Source organism: Mytilus californianus, unplaced genomic scaffold (assembly GCF_021869535.1).
Source record: "Mytilus californianus isolate M0D057914Y unplaced genomic scaffold, xbMytCali1.0.p SCAF_4, whole genome shotgun sequence".
NCBI classification, from domain to species: domain Eukaryota; kingdom Metazoa; phylum Mollusca; class Bivalvia; order Mytilida; family Mytilidae; genus Mytilus; species Mytilus californianus.
This window is the reverse complement of record NW_026262690.1, coordinates 89,603,331-89,624,982: the sequence shown is the minus strand read 5'-3', so window position 1 is coordinate 89,624,982 and position 21,652 is coordinate 89,603,331. Positions and strand designations below refer to the sequence as shown.

Genomic DNA, 21,652 nt, shown 5'->3' with positions numbered 1-21,652 from the left:
CCCCTAATTCCTAAAATTTTGAAGCAATTACCCCAAAATCAATCCCAGCCTTCCCTTTGTGGTATGGTACCTTGCAGTACAATTTCAGAGAGATCCATACACTTGAACACAAGTTGTTGTCTGGAAACTAGAAAAATGCTTATTTTTGGCCCCTTATTCCTAAACGTTTTGGGCAATTACCCCCAAACTCAATTCCAGCTTTCCCTTTGTGATATGGAACCTTGCAGTACAATTTCAGAAAGATCCATACGCTTACACACAAGTCATTGTCATGAAACTATTTTTGGCCCCTTATTCCTGAATGTTTTGAGGCAATTACCCCTAAAATCAATCCCAGCATTCCCTGTGTGATATGGAACCTTGTGGTACAATGTCAGAGAGATCCATACACTAACACACAAGTTATGTCTGGAAGTTACAAAAATGCTTATTTTTGGCCCCATTTTGGCCCCTTATTCCTTAACTGTTGGTACCATAACCCCCAAAATCAATCCCAACCTTTCTTTTGTGGTATTGAACCTTATGGTAAAATTTCATAGAGATCCATTCACTTAAACTAAAGTTAGAGTGCGAAAACCAATGTGTCTTCGGATGACGACACCAACGTCATACCAATATATGACCGCAAAATTTTGCGGTCGTATAAAAATATGCAGCAATAAAATTCATTTTTAAAAAAGTTTAAATCAAGGTATTCTTAGTTGGAAGTGAGTTTAATGAACAACAAATTATTTTGGTATTGCTTTACACGTCATTTTCAGGCATACAATGAAAATAAACTGAACAACTTATTGAAAGAACCAAACACATTATACATTTTTTTGTATACTAGACACTTGATGACAAAGAGAAATTTAATCTAATTCACGATCCTGTATCAAGGCATAAGGTCATGCATGTTGTCAACAAATGTATGATTTTGCAGTCTTTTTCTATTATCTAGATAAATTTGATAACATCCTTTTCTGTTAATCTGCAAATAAATGTAAGGAAAAAAACTACTCTTTCATCAAATCCCCCCCTCCCTCAAAAAAAAAAAATGTCAACATGCAGTTTGTCAATTCAACTCATTTACCATTTGCCCGACAGTTTGAAACCACTGCCAATCAACTAATCATGAAAACCTACAAATTAACTGATGACACACCTACAGTGGTTCAGGGCAATCTGCACATTGTGACACTTAAATAAGTTAACCTAAGCTTTCTAATAGTCACATAAAATGCTTTCTAAATAAGGCAGAGGTCACAGGTCCTTTGTTTTAATTTTTTAGGTCAATATCAGCATCTTGAACCTTACAAGTGCAGATAATATTTTGAAGTGCATATTCTATAGGAACCTCCTGCTCTTTAAAATCTGTTGTACATATTTGTAACAAGATAGAGCCGAAGATAATATTATAAAACGGGAAAATAATTACCATAGAAGTTAAAAGAGGAGGGTCAAGGGACAATGGTAGTCTATGTTAAAAGACATTCTGACGTTACGATCAGGATATCAATTTCATGTTTTCAACGTCACTGTATCTTCCTTGTTCTGAGACCCAAATCAAACAGTCTCTTCTTGAACTACTTTACTTTTAGGTTCTCAACAGAAAAGATCAATCTCTGTTACTAAGTTTATTGAATTTAGCGACATGAAAACAATTGCATGTTTGATATGTCACTGTGTCCACCTTGTTCTGAAAACCCAAATCAAACAGTCTTCAACTGCTTCACTTTATGGGTTGATAGAGGATACAAAACAAAAGTATCAACAGACAATGTCAGTCTATGTTATTAATTATATTGATGTTACAAGCATGCTACCAATTTCATACTTTTAAGATCTGTCTAGACAGTCTTGTCCAAAACTCAAATCTTACTGTAAATCCCACTTTAATAAGATTCATTTCAAGATTTTTACAGAAAGTAGCAATTGTTTCTTTTTACTGATAAATTTTCTTTTTGCAATCAATTTTCCTGCTATGATTGACGACCTTAGGTGATCTAGATACAAAGCTCCGATTCCTTGTCCCGTTTTGGTTATACTTTTTTGTCCCTTTTATTTTATAAGCTCGTCATTTTTATCAATAAGCTTTAGATTTTTAATATTTTGGCCATGAGTATCACTGAAGAGACATTTATTGTCGAAATGCGCATCTGGTGCAGAAAAATTGGTAAGGTTAATCATATTAGTATACATATGTAACATACTGTGAAATGGTTTATTTTCTGGGAGCTTAGATTTTGTAATATCTTGAGTCAAACCTGTTTGCAAGATTTTATTTGAATGTTTTTGTTGTCTCTGATTTTGTTTTTTTTTCTCAAAGATTTGATCTTAATTCCTAAATTAGCGAAAAATAAATACCCTTGCAAAAATTTTCCACCTTACAGAAAAAGAACTGGACTTTTATTTACATATTGCTGTATTCTTTAATCTGTAAAAGCACTAAGCAGACTTACAAACTTTGAAATTTATGAGCGAGTCATATTGAGACAGCATAGGTCGAAGCCTAATTTTTGAAATTTCAACCAGTATACCATGAGTTTTTTTTAGAACAACTTGTAAAGAGTGAAGTGTAGGCATGAACAATCTCCTCTACAAGAAGGGAAGACATATTCTCTCTGTGACAATGTTAAAACGATGCATAGAAAATAAAGCTTATAAAAGCTTGATATAACTCTTAATTTCATGGATGCAGCATAAAAAATGTAATTATAAAAATTGAATGCTACTTTTTATAATTCTATAGGGTTGTAAAAGCGTTGATCATGCATACGAATTTTTCGAATGATACACTTCCCCGCTTCATACAAAATGTGCTTCGGTCAACGCTTTTACACCCTAATAATATTATAAAAAGAAGCATTTAATTCTTAAACATATATCTGTCCTTTACACACAAGCACCAAACTAATCATACAGTTATAGCAGAAGACATCTTTTTTTAACATTTTTTTCTTTCAAGTTGTCAATTTTATTAAAGATTTTTAAAGTTTTTTTTTCTCTCAAAATTTGCAAGGCATTAAAATTGGTCACTCCTCAAGTGAGTTTGATTTACTCAAATTCATAATGAGGATTATTCCATTATGGTTTGATTGGGTCGTGAAAGGAGTTGAATAGGGAGGCACTTAAAAAGAATAATTGGTGTGTGGATGAAATTCGCCACTGAAATTGTAGACAATATAGGTAAAAAGAATTTGTTTTATATAGGGAATAGCAGAGGTTTTAAAAACAATACCTACATGTACCAACAAACAAAAAGCTAACACATGGAAAATACCTTAACCTTCCTTTGATGTAATCTTTTAAATAATTTTTGAAATACAGAATTGTATCAGTAATTTGTTTTGCCCCTCCTGTCCCCCATAACAATAAGTTTTGATACAATTTTACCGTGATTTTTTCTTTCAAAAATTCATTTGGTTCAAAAACATTAAAAATGAAACAGCCCTAATCTTCTTATGGTGATATCAGTAATTTGTATATATTTATGGAGATATCAGTAATTTGTGTAATATATCTATAGAGACATCACTAATTTGTATATATTTATGGAGATATCAGTAATTTGTATATATTTATAGACATCATTAATTTGTATACATTTATCGAGATATCAGTAATTTGTACATATTTTATGGGGTTATTAGTAATTTGTATATATTTACTGAAATAACAGTAATTTGTACATATTTAAGGAGATATCAGTAATTTGTATATTTTTATGCATTAATTGGTATTTTCTTAAAATAAAGAACGTTTTTCATAAATTAAAACAATGTTTTTTTTTTCTTTTGAAAATAAATTAGATTTCTTCACATTAAGGTATACCAGTTCTCACATTCTATTTAATATAATATGTTGTTCATATTTTTTGTTATATCAGTAATCATTATGTTCATTAAGGAATCTGAACCATGTTTGGCAATGGTATTGAATAGGTGTCATCTTTAATAATAATATGAAATAATCTTTCAGTCCATGTTTTGATTAAAAAACCCAAAAATCATTCTGATCACATAATAAAATTGGAGATACACAAAACTATCAAATTCAATAGAGTTTGAGAAAGTTTTGCTGAAATCCATTTGCAGGCTAAAAGCTGTGCATAAAAAATCTGAATGTACAAATTAACATGCCCATCACCTGCCCTAACTGCTATGCTAAGAAAACGAATATATATAAACAACATAAGCACCAAAAAATAAATACATACATAATTTTATCAATTAGGAAAAAATTGCCCAGCAAACTGCAAAGGTTAGATACTTTTAAAAGCTGGGTTAAAATCTAGGATTAGTGAATTTATAACAAAATTATGTGCTTCATAATAACATGCATTAGAACATACCATGCCTAGCTTTGAAAAGCTGTGAAGAGGCAGTTATCCGCCTGGCTTTTGTAGGCTTAACTGTTTGCATAAATATAACAGAAATAAAAATAAAATCTGGGAAAAACAAAACTAAATCTATTGCATTAAACTAAACTCTAGTGTAAAACACAACATTTACAAAAGCAAAATTAACTGTGATCTCTGCTACAGAGGCGACACAAATAAATAGAAGTATATGGATTAACAAAAAACAAAGTGCATGAAATAAAAAAACATTTACCATTAATAAAGCTTATTAAAGTTCATGGGCATTTTTACTTTACAGATTACTAAAAAAGTTATCTTAAAGAAGAAAGTTGACATGCATTGTTTAGAAAAAGCAGAATGTTCAGCAGTTGTATGTATATATTCTTTGAATTTCATTTCATTTTTTAAATCCAATTCAAGGACACATAAATATAATAAATTCTATATCTCTTATGTACTATAAAATATGTATATGTGTTGCTTCTCCACTAAGAACACAGCTTTAAGAGCAAAGAGTTGTCAACTCAGAGTCAGGATAATGTGTCAAGTTGTGCCAACAAGTATTTCTACTATCTGTTTCCTTGTGAGTTATAATATTCAAATATTTCTCAGCATGTTGGTAAAGCACAACTTATTGTTCATATCCACATCATATCAAAGAATTTCTTTCCTGAATATAGTTGAAAGATAGTCAGCTGGAAGTTAAACTTTCATGTATTCATCTAAAGACAAATTTTCTCTTAACAAAAGTTGCTGTAGAAGTAATAATCAACCTTTGCATTTCAAAGACAAATTTAAGAATTATTAACTCGCTAATTTGAAATTTTCTTTTGTGTAAGTATATATTCTACTTAAAGCTAGTCTCGCATGTGCCTTGGAACCCTTAAACATACATGCAGGAAAAAAATAATCATTGAAGTCAAACTGAATAAAATCTTGAAATAAAAAATAAAGAAAAACTGCAAAGAACAAATTTTAATATGAAGAAAGATCAAGATAAAAAGAATTTTTAACCAGGAAGTAGTTTTACAAAAGATCCTTCGAGATACGACTGGTCATAACTTGTGCAGAATTTCAGTAACTGACCATATATCTATCTAAAAAGAGCTTTTGCAAAATAATTCAAAGTTCAACACTATTGCAGTTGACATACAGAAAATATAAATAAATACCTGAATCAGTATTAATTTTTGTCCTCTGTGAAGATGATACCGATGGATTCATATCAGACATCTGAGGTTTGCCAATACTGGCCCTTGTTTCCTCTATTAACTGTCGAGCTCTTTCTTTTAGTCTGTGTTTTTTATCCTCTTCTTCCTATATCATCAATTAGAAAGTTTGTAGAACAGTATTATAATAAATATAAAAAAGAAACAGAAAATTGATATTTTTCAATCTAGAAGAGATTTTACAGGAATTTATAGGGTAAAATATACTCACCATGATATTACTATTTATATATAAAATATGTTTTGCTTACACATTGTTCCCATCATTATTAAATAGGTGATAAAAGTTTAAAACACGATATCTAATCACCTTATATCATAATTTACCTGTGTAAATACAGGTTTCTTTTAATTTTGGTTCATTTATATGTTTCGTAGTTTAATGTGACGTCCAGTTTCGCTGAACTAGTATACTGTGGATTCATTATTATTCGTTGGATACCAATTTTCGTGGATTTCGTTGGTATAAGTGAACCACGAAATTAAATGTTCAACAAATGACAAATTTCCTATAGGCTTGTATGCAAACTTCGGCAAAACCATGAAATGAAATATCCACGAACATGAGAGTTTTCCTTAATCCACGAAAATTGGTACCCAAGAAAATAAGTGAATCCACAGTACATTATTGTTAAGGGGCCAGCTGAAACCCGCCTCCAGGTGTGGGATTTTCTCGCTGTGTTGAAGACCCATTGGTGGCCTTGGGCTGTTCTCTGCTCTTTGGTCAAGTTGTTGTCTCTTTGACACATTCCCCCCGTTTCCTGTTGTCTCTTTGACACATTCCCCCGTTTCCTGTTGTCTCTTTGACACATTCCCCTGTTTCCATTCTCAATTTTAATTTATTTTTGGTGGTACCAATATTTATGGTTTGGGGAAATTTTGCGTTTTTGTGGATATTTTCAATTTCGTGGGTTTGCATATACTGACAGCAAAACACAACATTATTGAAAAAAATTCTGAAAATATACCTGACTTGCTTTCCCTGTTTCATTGGTGTTCTGCTTATTTTCTTTAGTTTCAACTATAGCATCTTGTTTAGCCTTCTCTAAAAGTATTTTAGCCTTTGCCTTTAGCTCTTCGTGCCTGGCTTTGTGATTGGTTGGCTATAAAATAATATCAACACTATCAAAATTAAATGTGTTCTTTAAGGGCTGTTTCATAAAAACATGGAAATCCTTAAATTTAAAGCAAAGGGAAAGTGAAGAAATAAACTCCCTTCCCATCTCCCCATCCCATTCTTGGTATGAGGTTCTGAACAAGTTTTTCTCACTTCGTTATTATGAATGACATATGAATTTCATAAAATTAGACAATTAATTTTTTTCAATAGTCAACATTTTGGTAGCATCATATTCATACAACCGTTTGAAATTACAGTATACATCACATTACATAGGTGTAAACTCTATGTTTTCCAAAAAATTCAGAAATCTCCAGGACTGCTATTTAAAATTGTCATATGCTCATTCTGGGAACATGTGGTAGTATACCTGATCATAAGTTAGTACTGACTTTTTTTTCAACAGGTGCTCACAATCAGTTGGGTACCTCTCATATTTTTCTGTCATTTTTTAAAATGTCATTGCAGAAAAGGATACCTTTCTTTTCATGACCAGTGGGTACACAAAAAAAAAAAAAAAAAAAATTCAAGTTAATTTTTTCCAGATTGACACAAGCTTTTGATTTCTTGGATTTCTGGGACCCGAGATAATTCACTGTAATCAATGCAAGATAAATATTTTATTAATCACTGTGTTTCACTTATTTAAATATATCACTAGCAATCACTGTTTTTCACTTTTTAGCATTCACACTACATGAACTAAGTTTTGAATGGTCCCTTTGTCTGTTTTGTTCAATTAAATGAGGGTTGGCTGGATGACTTATCTGTAAATGTGAATGTCACCCATTTGCCATAAAGTTTCAAAATAACTTGTTATCAAAATAAAAGAAATAATCACCTGTTTTTCAGTATGTTTTTGGTATCTCCTTTGATGTTTTTCAACAACAGGACTTTTTCTGTAAAAATAAAAAAGTAAATCATCCATTTAACAAGTTGCTAGAATTAAATCATATTTGAAAATATAAACCACTGATTGGCATCAATGAGGCAATAGAATTTTACATGCCCATGGCAACTGTGAATGTTTGAAATCTAGGGTGACTTGATTTCCCTTTTGATGATCAAGAACAGCAAAAGAACAAAAGGGGAGAACACTTCTTCACACAAATTACCCTCTCAAGTGAGCCCTTTCTTAAGTTAAAAAAAGTTAATTTTACCATTTTTCACAACTTTATTTGTAATAAAATACACAATTTACAAATCAATATCAAAAGTTTTCTTTTTTTTCTGGTATCTTTTTAAAATCTAGCCATTCAATAATTACATTGTTGTCCACAAAAATCTAGAAATTTATTTCATCTGGACTTAATGCATGACTTCAAGAATTATATAATATCTTACTCTCTGGATGGAGTACTTTCTTTGGAAGACCACTGTGGACTGATTGACCCAGATGCTATACTACTTGTCTGTGAATCGCTACGTAATACCCACACTTCACTATCATCCTCCCCTTCTGCATGACCTGAGGCTGGACTAATATCCTCCTCCTCAGAATCAAAAGGATTATTCAACTGATTTCTTGTCATTAATGAGGTTTTTAATTTCTCAACAGACACAGAAGGTTTCTCTTTGGTTTGAGACACCAGTTTATTATTATCACAAGAATTATTTTTATCGGGACTGGGAGATTTTTTAATATCACCATTTGTTAAAGTCACTTCTCGTTCAGGACTTTGTTTAACAGGCGAATGACTAGAGATTTCACTTAATTTGTCTAATGAATTAGAGGGACTACTTGAAGTAAAAGACAATGAATCTGGCGTCACTGGAGTCGTCTCTCGACTCTTGGATTTTTTATGATTATCAACTTCAGGTTTTGGAACATTTTCCTTTGATGGCTGTGCTGAGTCCATCACATCTTTACCGTACATTTCTCTAGAAATCTGCATTTCTAACTCACGATCTTTTTCACTAAGAGTATATGTACTTTCACGAGCACTTGTTCCTATCTGCTGTATTTCTAATGTCTGACCAGTAAAATATGCCCGTAGTTGATGCAAGTAGGTCATTACAGATAATTTATCTGGAACTTTTAATAAAACCATATCAGAAGGTTCTATAACTCTTGGAATACCCAGCTTAGCTGCTGCATCAAAAGCCTACAAAACAAGAAATTTCTAATTAATTAATCAAGTACCATAACTGTGGAATGGTGAAAGTGAAAATGACAAAAATGGACACTTAACGACTGTCTTTAATGGTCCAAAATATTTCATAAAAATTTCAATCAATCTGAAAAAGGGATACTCCATTTGTTTTCAGAAAACCAAAAGATTTGAATTTTTCAATAATCAAGTACCATAACTTTGGAACGGTGGAAGTGAAAATGGGGAAAATTAACTAAATCTGTATTAAGTGGTCCAAAACATTCCATTTAAATTTCAATTAATTACAAAAAGTTGTTCTCCTCTAATCATTTGGAATTCAAAAGTATGACAAAAGGATTCCTATATACCATCAACTCTGTCGAGCAGGGGTATCAAGTTGAGGATCCACAGGAGTGAATGAACAATAGTGAGGAATCAGCTCTAATGTGTTGTTTTAAATTGAAGTTTTAAATTTGAAATTCTTATTCTGGACTGGTCCTCTGTATATTTTTTCACCCTTTTGAACTCTATTATATGAGGCAATTGGGATGCAGGAAAGGAAAAGTTGACTGCAACTAAGGAAAGATAGTTTGTTGTTCATGACAGAAATGATGCCCTGTATCAGGTCATCTAACAGATTAAAAAAATGGATGGGGAATGTGTCCATGGGACAGATGATGCCCCAGCTTGCATATCATATTAAGTTATAAAGGGACATAACTGAAGAATGATAAAAGTGACGCTATCCAAATTTGTACTTGATCTGAGTTTTGTGATAATAAGTATTGTGTATAAGTTTCATAAAATTTGGTTGAGGCAAACTTAAGTTAGAGAACAGAAACGAAATTTCAGCAATTTTTCCATTTGTAAAGGGGCTTAACTCTAGAACAGTAAAAGTGACACCACCAAAATTCAAATTTGATCTGTATTTTGTGGTAATAAGCATTGTGTATAAGTTTCATAACATTTGGTTGAGGCAAACTAAAGTTAGAGAACAGAATCGAAAAATTCAGCAATTTTTCCATTTGTAAAGGGGCATTACTCTAGAACGGTTTGAGTGACGCCACCAAAATTCAAACTTGGTCTGTGTTTTGTGGTAATAAGTATTGTGTATAAGTTTCATAACATTTCGTTGAGGCAAACTAAAGTTAGAGAACGGAAACCAACTTTGGGATGTACGTCATACATTCGTACGTACGTAAGGATGGACAAGGGTAAAACTTAATGCCCCCTCTGCTACCACAGGGGCATAAAAATCGTGTACTAGTATTTTATATATATAACATGCATACAGAGCATAAAATTCTAACATAGGGCATCATATCTAACATCCACATTATGACCATTTTCATATTTCATGCAAAGGCAAACAGATAGTCCCTCAGCATGGGTCTTATTTTCAAAAATTTGTAAGAGTTCCGCGGAACCCAGTGTCTCGTCTACTTTTGCTGTTAGTTGCAGGCTCAACAAAAATGGAGAAATAATTATTAAAAATTTTCCTCTAGATACTATCTTTTGAATGTAAAAAGCTTCTGTTCAAGTTTGGTAAGAATCCTGGATGGTTTATGAATCTTATAAATGTTGTAAAAACTTTAACTGCAGACTGTATGTAATGTTAACTGGAAGAAAAACTAAGTCCATTTATAAGTAATATACAGAAAAACAAGAAATTTTTTTTTCAAAATTTCCTTCTAGATACTAGCTTTTGATCATAAACAAGCTACTGTCCAAGTTTGGTACAAATCCAGGATAGTTTAAGAAAGTTATTAAAATTTTGAAAACTTTAACCACAGAGTGAATGTAATGTTAACTGGCAGAAAAACTAAGTCCATTTATAAGTAAAATATGGATAAACAGGATTTTTTTTAACAAAATTTACTTTTGAATACAATCTTATGATCATAAACAAGCTTCTGTCCAAGTATGGTACAAATCCAGGATAGTTTAAGAAAGTTATTAAAATTTGAATAAAATGCTCCGCTGGGCGCAGCTTGATACGACCGCAGAGGTCGAACCCTGAACAGTTGGGACAAGTATGGACACAACATTCAAGCTTGATACAGCACTGAATTTGGATTGTGATTAAATATTTGACACAGCATAGGTTTCTGACACAGAATGAATGTGGTCTAAGATCTTAAAAATTTTTAATTTACCTATTCAAACCATATCATTATTATTTGCTTTAATATATAAATCAGAAATAACCAATTTAAAATGGAAAATTTTAAAGGAAAAAAAGGAAAAAACAGGGAAAAAAAATCCCCCCCCCCCCCCCCCCCCAATTTTTTGAACCCCTTATGATTCATCACCCCAAACTCAATCCCAGTCTTCCCTTTGTGGTATGGTACCTTGCAGTACAATTTCAGTGAGATCCATACACTTGAACACCAGTTATTGTCTGGAAACTAGAAAAATGCCTATTTTTTGGCCCCTTTTTGGCCCCAAATTCCTAAACGTGTAGGGCGATTACCCCCAAACGCAAACCTAGCTTTCCCTTTGTGACATGGAACCTTGTAGTACAATTTCATAAAGATCCATACACTTACACACAAGTTATTGTCCTGAAACTAGAAAAACCCTTGTTTTTTGCCCCTAATTCCTAAAATTTTGAGGCAAATACCCCCAAAATCAATCCCAGCCTTTCCTTTGTGGTATGGTACCTTGCAGTACAATTTCAGAGAGATCCATACACTTGAACACAAGTTATTGTCTGGAAACTAGATAAATGCTTATTTTTGGCCCCTTTTTGGCCCCTAATTCCTAAACGTTTTGGGCAATTACCCCCAAACTCAATTCCAGCTTTTCCTATGTGATATGGAACCTTGTAGTACAATTTCAGAAAGATCCATACACTTACACACAAGTTATTGTCCTGAAACTAGAAAAATGCTTGTTTTTTGCCCCTTTTTTTGCCCCTAATTCCTAAATTTTGAGGCAAATACCCCCAAAATGAATCCCAGCTTTCCCTTTGTGATATGGAATCTTGTGTTACAATGTCAGAGAGATCCATCCACTAACACACAAGTTATGTCTGGAAGTTACAAAAATGCTTATTTTTGGCCCCTTTTTGGCCCCTAATTCCTTAACTGTTGGTACCATAACCCCCTAAATTCAATCCCAACCTTCCTTTTGTGGTATTGAACCTTATGGTAAAATTTCATAGAGATCCATTCACTTAAACTAAAGTTAGAGTGCGAAAACCAACCGTCGGACGACGACGACGACGATGCCAACGTCATACCAATATACGACCACAAAATTTTTTGCGGTCGTATAAAAACTTTAACCACAGAGTGAATGTAATGTTAACTGGCAGAAAAACTAAGTCCATTTATGAGTATAATACGGATAAACAGGATTTTTTTTTTTACAAATTTACTTCTGGATACTATCTTATGATCATAAACTAGCTTCTCTCCAAGTTTGGTAGAAATCCAGGATACTTTAAGAAAGTTATTAAAATTTGAAAAACTTGAACCACAGAGTGAATATTTGTGGACGCCGCTGCCGCCGACAACGCTGATGGAATGTAGGATCGCTATGTCTCGCTTTTGCGACAAAAGTCGCAGGCTCGACAAAAAGGAGAGGTCCAGGTAATTATATTTCTATACCCCAGTTTAAAATGTTGTTATAGATAATTTGTAACATATAAGGATACCCTTACTTTTTTTATCAATATTTGCATCAGAATTCATAATTCACCATAATGCAAAGTTAGTACTTACTATTCTATTATTGGCTTTCATGTCATGTGGATTAAGAGATCGAAAATCACTGAAATAACAAGATTTACAAATCATCATCAAAAGACTATATTGGGTTTTGGCATGCATATTAGTAAATATTGCCATGGGTATACTATAATATTGCATAAACTTTAGTCAGTGCAAGTCATTTTTAAGAGGGATGATATCAACAAGTATTCATGCAATAACACTTTTATTGCAAGGAGAAACTGACCACCTTGATTAATCTTGATCAACCTTTATCCTTTTTATATGTTATATAATTCATATTGATTACATTCTACAGAGAATATTACATTGCCTTCCATGGTATTTACATAAAATAATAAATCATACAAAATTATATGCATTGATGAATTCTTTCAGTAACAATCTGCAGAAGGAGTGGCTGTGACCACACACCTCCTAGACTTACAAATTACTACATTAAAGTGCAGAGGTTAAATATTTCCTCTGAGGGCTAAGAATATGAGTCATTTTAATAATAATTATAATAATAATAATAATTCTTTAAAGCTGAAGACCCATTGGTGGCCTTGGGCTGTTTTCTGCTCTTTGGTCAGATTATTGTCTCTTTGATATATTCTGTTTCCATTTTCTATTCTACTGTTGTATACTTTTAACTAGAGTACTAGGCAAAACAATGCTGCAACCAAAAGATTGTTTACAGAGTACTAATGTCATGGGTCAAAAACTGTCCATTGACATAAAATAGTTATCCAGGGGAGATAATCATCAAAAGGATTTTATCTTGTTTATCAACTATAATTCAAACCCAAGAGAAATGAATATATTTTATTGATAGTTACACTCAAGTCTGAAATAATTAATTTAAAAACAAACGGTGAAAACTTGAATCCACGAAAAAGATTAATGCAACATAATTCAAATTGCAACTTTGACACAAACATACATGAACTTACATCAGATCTGGTCTAAAATGAGCAATAATTGCACAGAATGCCATTCCATTTCTCCATGATGTTGTCAGATTTGTAATTTTTACACCTTTATGGCCTTGTGTAACTTCTTTACACCATTCTAATAAAGTCTGAGTGGAATCCCCAGACTTGGATACTGGTGATCCTGTCTGCTACAATAAATTTGAAGATAAATTCATTAAATACAGAAACCAATGAAATGTTTTCATAATATGAAAATACATAAGGAAGAACACTTCAAAAAATTAATATCACATACATTTTTTGGTTCGTGATAATCTACTAAAACATGTTCAAGAATCAGGTTAATCATACTCATATCAATCTTAGTTGTCAATGACTTAAAATAATAAATGCATCAATTAAATTCTGAATTAAAGATATTTTGTAAATCCTGGTAAAAATTGTCATGACTTTGTTGAGACAAGACAAAACTAAACAAATGTTTAAAATTATAATCGTCTGATTCAGTCATGATTAGAGCCATAAACATGCTGTAATCATACAATAAAGCAAATAAGATGGCGGTGAATCACTTTAGCTTGACTCTCACTTGTGGTACAATGACAAAAGACCAATCAATCCTACAAAAGGTAATTCTAATAAGATACTTCTATGATGAAAGCTGACAAATGCAGCAAAAGCACTACTCTCAATTCACAAATCATTGTGAGGCTTTTATTAATGGGAATTATGCAATTAGATGAGTAATAAGAACTTGCATTGTGGTAATTGATACATGTAAATGAATGCAGATTTTTCTGAAATCGCAATTATTAATTTCGCATTGTTGTCCATTCTACACAAATCGCAATAATAAATGCACGCAATAATTTCTGAATTTACAGTAATTCATTTGTTACTTTTGCAACCCTGTCGTTTTTTCAGTTCAGATTTCATGAGGGTATGGATGAGGTTTACAGAATAGAAACGGCAACCCCATTCTGACCTTCTTTCATGATCATTTACCTTATTTAAATCTAATGTTTCCAAAGCTTTTCTGTCCCCTTTACTGTCTGGTGAAACCACATCTATAGACACATCTGTAATACTGAAAGAAAAAAAAATTTTAATTTCTTACCTCAAGAAAAATCATACAACAATGAGAAAAGTTTTTACTTCTGGTTAACTAATGAGTTACACTCTTTCCGCTTTTTCGATATTCTTAGCTATCGAATATAAGAGTTTACAACAGATCTGCAAAGCATACAGCATTATGAGTAAGATCACAAATAGCTTTGCTCAAATTCAGAATAATGTGTCCAAGTAGGATGAAAAGTCTTCCTAGAGACACTGTGAGTTAGAATGTTAAAAATCTACCTTAGCCTATCTGTCTTATTTTAAAAGAAGAATATATTTCCTTTAAGAATTGAATGCAGATTTTTTAAAGTCTTAAGCCATTTGAATTTAACTGAGGTACCATATTTCCCTTGAAGTGCTTAAATCAAAATATTCATAAGGTACACCAGAATCTGTGTTAACTTAATAGGAATCCAGTGAGTGATTTAGTGCTAAGAAATATTCTATGAATGTGAAATTCAAAGGTTTTTTTTTCTTTAAAGTGATAAACTACCTTTCATTAGGAGATTCTGATTTAGTCTGTAGATGTGGAGGAGTTATAGGCCTTTTCCATTTTTCCACAGTAGTAGATGGTGGAGAACCTTCATAGACAGGTCTCTCTGGACTTGACGGTGACTTAGGTTTTTTTGTCAATGATACTATCTCTTTCAGAGCCGTCTCTATTGATTGTGGTGGTGCCGGAGCTCGCTTCTTTGGACTTGGTGATTGTTCTCCAGGTGGATTTAGCACTTTTGCCGCTGAAGACTTTTCTGGTGTGGCCCTTGGTGTTGATTCAGGTTTTTTGGGACTTGGAGATGATTCTCCTGCTTGTGGTGGTGCTGGAGCTCTTTTTGTTTTTTTAGCTTTTGAGGATTTAATGACATCCGATGTCAGATATCTGTCTGGGGGAGTTGGATCTTTAAAAGGATTGTTTTCATCCTCCTCCTCCTCATCATCATCGCCAAATGGGTTTGAGGATTCTAATGCTTCTGTTAAGTTAACTGAATTTTCACTCTGTTCTGCTAAAATAAAAAAGTGTTTACAGAGTTATTCCCACATAATGAAGTTTACATTTTACAGAATTTTTAAAACATGATAATGTTCTTTAAACATCCAATTACAAATACATTGTATCTATCAATTTTTTTATTTCTATAGCATTTATTAATTGCGATCTTTCTTTAACATTATAGTCAGGAAATATAAATAGTTCTTAAGCTGTATATATCCTCAATTTGCTTTAATTACTCTAATACAATTCTAAATTCATAATGTCTACTATGAGCACGTTTGAATAAATAGGCCAATCTGAAAATCCTGCCATAGAGTTATTGCGAGATGTCCTTGAGAGTTTCAAATGAAAATACTTTATGCATATCAAGTAAGTGTAACATTTTTACATGGTATTATAAAGAAATGTCAATTTAACATGGACAACACTAAATTAGATCTTCTCTACTTCATACTTTTATGATAAAGTGTTAACTAATCTGAAATAGTACTGGATTTTCAAATTTGCTTACAATCAAACTTAAATGTTACTTCAAAATCAACTTATATTATATGTATTTACTTCCATTCATATTAGATTTCATATCATGCAACTCTCCAGAGTAAAGAATCAAATGTTTTTAAATAGTCTTTTTTTTTTGCAGTGTTATTAGTACAACATTTATTCAAAATAACAATAGTGACAAAGGGAAAGAAAATAAAGAAATACAATTTATATGTAAAGATTCTTAGACAGGTAAATAAATATACTTTAGTTTGAAATAAAGATTTTCAAAAGGTTAGGAAAAAATTAGCATTTTCTGTGGGAACCTCGCACTCAATCAAGCAATTTATAAATTAAATAATAACATAGGCAGAAATCTTATTGTGCCAAAAGCTATTTCATTGACAAAAGATGCAAAAATATGCTTCATGCAAAAAAAACAAAAATTACAAAAAACAAAATGACTGCTAAAGAACTAAACTAAATAATAAGTTCTTGAAATGATAAGATAAAATATAATCTTACCAAACAACTTCATACTAAACTGATAAACTTGAATGTTCATAACATTATTTTAAATCACAAAATAAATTTGTCTATTCTCTTGGAGGACTCCCGTGTTGGTGTGGTCCAATATTTTAGTAATTTCTATTTTCCTTTTTATGAATAATTTTCTTTATTTAGTAAAAGATTGTCAATACTATGATGTTTAATACCATTGTCTATTCACAAGTATATTTTCATGGAAGAATATTTTATTGGTAGTAGTAAGTGGAGTATCCTTGGTAAAGGTGTAATACCACCAAATCATAGTACGTCACATCCGGTTGCATACGAAAATAGGTCTAAAAAAATATTCCCTTGAATTTGACAGTTGTAGGTAATTAATCCTACATTTCATTGCAGTAAAACATTTCTGGGTCATAAACATATATCTTGGGTATTTCAAAGCACCATTATTTTTTTATTTGGGGTTTCTATAAAATATTTTGGAAACTTGAGGTTACATGGTTACTAAAGCTTGTACACAGGTTAAAAAAGGGGGAAAATTTGATTGGTTAACTTCCAGTGATGATTATTTTCTTATATGCAATGAAATGTTATGTTAAATTTTTTCTATGGTACTGGACAGGATAAAACTTTACTCATGCCAAGTATTTCTTTATTTGAAACAAAGATATATTCTGCACAATGTTTTGAAAAGTGCAAATTTAACAAAGACTAATAGGGGAAAATCAATGGTGGTATTACACCTAATATGGGAAGCTGTACATGCACTTTTGACCTTGTGAGTACTCTCATGTGTTAAAATTTCTTGCTATTTAAGTGAAATATTACAAATAATGAAATATTCTGAGTGGATTGAGTCTCCAAAACACATTTTATAAGAAAATTTCCTTGAAATAGGACTTTACCATGAATATTAGTTGACAGAACAAGCCATACTTAGAGTTTGGGTGAGCTTTTTCTCCTTATTTATTATATTCTGCTATACTAGAAATTTTTTCCTAGGAAATACTTAAATAAATATATAGTTTTAAGTAAATGAAATTATTTTTAAAGCAGTAACAACAAATTATTCACCAAAAGAGAAGCTTTTTATGTCCCTCTCTGGGACGCGGTGTAAATTTAAGTTTTACGTAAGGACTTATTGAAACCTCCTTGGAGACAGCAAACTTTTATACGGATAGTTCATTCAGCTTGAATACTTCAATTAATCATTTATTATAACATTTCTATCATAAATGAGTGAAAGTTACCCCAGAATTTTTATTTATTGGCCTAAAAAGTAGAAATTTTGAGGAAATGAGAGGTATAAATGGACCAAAAGAGACCTTATAAGGAAGACAAAGAGGTCCATTAGTACTATTTATCATCCTAAAGTCATCTTTTGTATCATATACAACTGTTTGTAGGCAGATGAGATAAATATTTGATCATTTATTGGTCCACACTATATTCTATCATGATGCGGCTGGGTTTGGATTTTTAGAAGAAATTTTGCTCGAATCGCTGTAGATGTCGTCTAACATTATACTAGATTTTTCTCAAGTTATTGAACTGATTATGACAAAACTTGACAGGAATGCTTGAAATAATCCGTATTACAAAGGAAAAAAGTCACATTCAGTTTATTTAACAAAAAAGTCTTCTTTAGGTGTAATACCACCAAATCATAGTACGTCACATCCGGTTGCATACGAAAATAGGTCTAAAAAAATATTCCCTTGAATTTGACAGTTGTAGGTAATTGATCCTACATTTCATTGCAGTAAAACATTTCTGGGTCATAAACATATATCTTGGGTATTTCAAAGCACCATTATTTTTTTATTTGGGGTTTCTATAAAATATTTTGGAAACTTGAGGTTACATGGTTACTAAAGCTTGTACACAGGTTAAAAAAGGGGGAAAATTTGATTGGTTAACTTCCAGTGATGATTATTTTCTTATATGCAATGAAATGTTATGTTAAATTTTTTCTATAGTACTGGACAGGATAAAACTTTACTCATGCCAAGTATTTCTTTATTTGAAACAAAGATATATTCTGCACAATGTTTTGAAAAGTGCAAATTTAACAAAGACTAATAGGGGAAAATCAATGGTGGTATTACACCTAAAGCACAGACCTTTGCAAGAGTTATCTCCCATGTGCAAAATTAATTCAGCAATTTCGATCATTTTTGATCCTTCACAATTCTATATAACTTACTATCTTTTACTTTGGTAAATTCCAGCATTATTTCATGATGACATTTTATTGCACTGTGTTAAATTTTTTTAACTAAAATGTACCATTTTTTTTATTTAAGAACAAAAATACATGATTTCCAAATAGAAAATATGAAGAAGATACCATCTAAAAGTCACAGCTTTTAAGCAAATTGCAGACAATTCATGTGTATTAACAGATATATGTACCACAGGCTGAAGTTATTTCAACAGGAATAATTTTACAATTATTGGAGGCATTGGTAAATGAAAGCTTGAAACCCTCGAAAACTGATTTTTACAAAAGTGCATTTTTATATTAACAGAGTCATGGCTATGTCTACCAGTTTAAGATCCCTGGTTTAATTCAAAGACATAAAGTTAAATGGACAAGACTTACTAAAAGTCAAGCAGCAATTTTTACAAGTATATTTAACTAATTGTTTTGCGATGTATTCTAGGATATGCACAAACACATACAACAAAACTACACTGTCTTTGAAATGGTATCACATTAAAATTGTAAGATGCAAGAAATGATTAGAAATCATTAAATAAAAGAAAGAAATAAGCAAAAGCAAAATACCACATTCAAAGCCATCACATTCCAGATCAGGGTCTCCAAAGGGGTTACCAAAGGGATTACCAGCAGTTTCATCTTCTTCATCTAGATTAGACAACTGAGTTGTGATTTCTGCTATTCTAGAACAGAAGGAGTGATCCCCGCTGTGATCCCCAAAATTTTCTCCTTCCTCCTCCAGTTCGTCAAGGTTACCAATATCTGTTTTACCTATACTCATTAAACTTGCTACACTCTGCATATCTTCATCTCTGAAAATAAATCAACAATGATACTGACATGTAAAAGACTCTCATGGAAGCCACAAGGTTATAAAAGAATAATATTTATGCCATGGTAATTACATCACCAGAATGCCAATGTACCATTGTACCACATGTGGTAAATCTTGGGTATCAAAAGTTGGCTCCCAGTACACCAGCTTCCTCCACCAATAAAAACTAACAACCACGATATAGCCAAAAGTGATGAAAGTGCTAAACACCAGCAATAAATCAAATGTTTGTTTCTTTATAATGAGTTGATACTTTGTAATTAAATAATCATTTTATATTTTAGGAAATGATTAAATAATCCTATATTAAAACGCCTGGTTATCACTTAATGAAATTTTTTTTTTTTATCTGTTTTATAAATATATGACATAAGTGTTTATTTTTTTGTCTGTGTTTATTTATTTAAAATAGAGAGAGATAAACTATATTTATATATAGAATATGTTTTGCTTACAACATGTTCTCATCACAATCATATAGGTGAATAAAATTAAACCATTCCGGAGATGTACTCACCTTACCTGTGTAAATACAGGTACCTGTATTCAGTTTTAAATTGTTGTTTAATTAATTGAATATAAACATTTTCAACTGGTGGTGGGGGATTGTGATTAGTATATTTAACCCTATAAATTCATATAAAATCTCCTCTTCTTTAGATTTCAAAATATCCTTTGAATATGAATTTGGTTAAATATACTTACCTTAATATATTTATAGCCGACTATACTGTATGGGTTTTTCTCATTGTTGAAGGCTGTACTGTTGCCTATAATTGCTTACATCCACTTTATTTGAACTTTGGTGGATAGTTGTCTCATTGGCAATCATACCTCATCTCCTTATTTTTATATTAACATGAAAATACTATTTATGTATAGAATATAAACTGATTAACAAGCAGTGTGTTTATTTTGGTGGAGGATAAATGTTTTTTTTTCTTTCACACAAATACAGCATATTAATAATCTGTAAGGATTCTTCCACCAATTTTTGTAACCACTGGCACCAGACAACTAGAGGCTCTAAAGAGCCTGTGTCGCTCACCTTTGTATATGTGCATCTTCAACAAAGGACACTCTCCATCTTTGTGGACTAGATCGCTTCAGTGCTCATGGTAGCGTGTTCGCCTCAAGTGTGGGGGATCGTGAGTCCGAACCTTAGCAGGGTCAAACCAAAGACTTTAAAATTGATATTTGCTGCTTTTCCGCTAACCACCCCGCATTAAGGAGTAAGAGCAAAGACTGGTTGGCTCGGAGTCAGAATAATGAGTCAGGGTAAGGTGACATGTCTTCCTGTGGACTGTTACCTTGTGAACTAGCACTTAAAAATCAGGCTTAGCGTGTCAGTCTAGTACAAAGCAGGGTAAATATTCATATAACATTAACATGTTCTCGTCCTGAATATGCATATTAATTTGCTGCTTAAAGTTAAGCAGCCATCCACCATCATCTTTGTTGAATAGAATAGAATTCATAATGGCCATCTTGTTTGGCAGGTGGGGTTTTGGACACATTTGTTAAACTAGATACCCTAATGATGATTGTGGCCAAGTTTGGTTAAATTTGGATTAGTAGTTTCAGAGAAGCAGATTTTATAAAAGGAAGATTCATAACAAAGTCATCTGCATGGAAGTCTTTTCAATTTGCCAACAAAAAATGTATCCAAGAGACAGATTAAAATTCATAAGGACTACCACTCTGTATCTATATAACTTACGTAGCTTTTCCCTCTCTCAGGAAGACACATGACAATGTCAGCTGTATGGATGCTTTAACAATTTTCTTTGAAGCTGGTTTCAGCTTTATAGTCATTGTGTGTTGTGTTGGTACATCAGAAGCATAGTCCTTCATATTGATTGGTGCTGATGCAATTATCTTCCTTCTTCCACCTCTAGCTTGCTATTCAAAATAAATATATATGCATGTCTATGGACCATTTCAAAATATAAGTTGTATCATGAACATGTCTTTAAAAGGTAGGGGAGGCATCTTTCCTGTGTAATGCTTTGTAGAATATTGTCTTTTTTCTTTTTCTTCTTTTAGATGTGG

The 21,652-nt window shown here is 32.0% G+C and overlaps 1 protein-coding gene across 4 annotated transcripts in view; it reads right to left on the bottom strand.

Annotated features, from left to right (window-relative positions):
* Nucleotides 1-21,652, bottom strand: part of LOC127698792 (EH domain-binding protein 1-like) — a 99,434-nt gene that overhangs the window by 63,504 nt on the left and 14,278 nt on the right. Inside the window, exons 5-15 of one of the 4 annotated variants that reach the window (XM_052202458.1) lie at nucleotides 21,321-21,502; nucleotides 19,333-19,577; nucleotides 15,051-15,558; nucleotides 14,447-14,528; nucleotides 13,460-13,629; nucleotides 12,516-12,564; nucleotides 8,039-8,799; nucleotides 7,536-7,593; nucleotides 6,543-6,677; nucleotides 5,518-5,662; nucleotides 4,337-4,396 (exon numbers count right to left, since the gene is read on the bottom strand). In XM_052202458.1, coding sequence (XP_052058418.1) covers nucleotides 4,337-4,396; nucleotides 5,518-5,662; nucleotides 6,543-6,677; nucleotides 7,536-7,593; nucleotides 8,039-8,799; nucleotides 12,516-12,564; nucleotides 13,460-13,629; nucleotides 14,447-14,528; nucleotides 15,051-15,558; nucleotides 19,333-19,577; nucleotides 21,321-21,502 — 2,395 coding nt within the window. The remainder of the gene's footprint in view (nucleotides 1-4,336; nucleotides 4,397-5,517; nucleotides 5,663-6,542; nucleotides 6,678-7,535; nucleotides 7,594-8,038; nucleotides 8,800-12,515; nucleotides 12,565-13,459; nucleotides 13,630-14,446; nucleotides 14,529-15,050; nucleotides 15,559-19,332; nucleotides 19,578-21,320; nucleotides 21,503-21,652) is intronic. The other 3 variants (XM_052202459.1, XM_052202461.1, XM_052202460.1) reach the window with 3 other exon arrangements.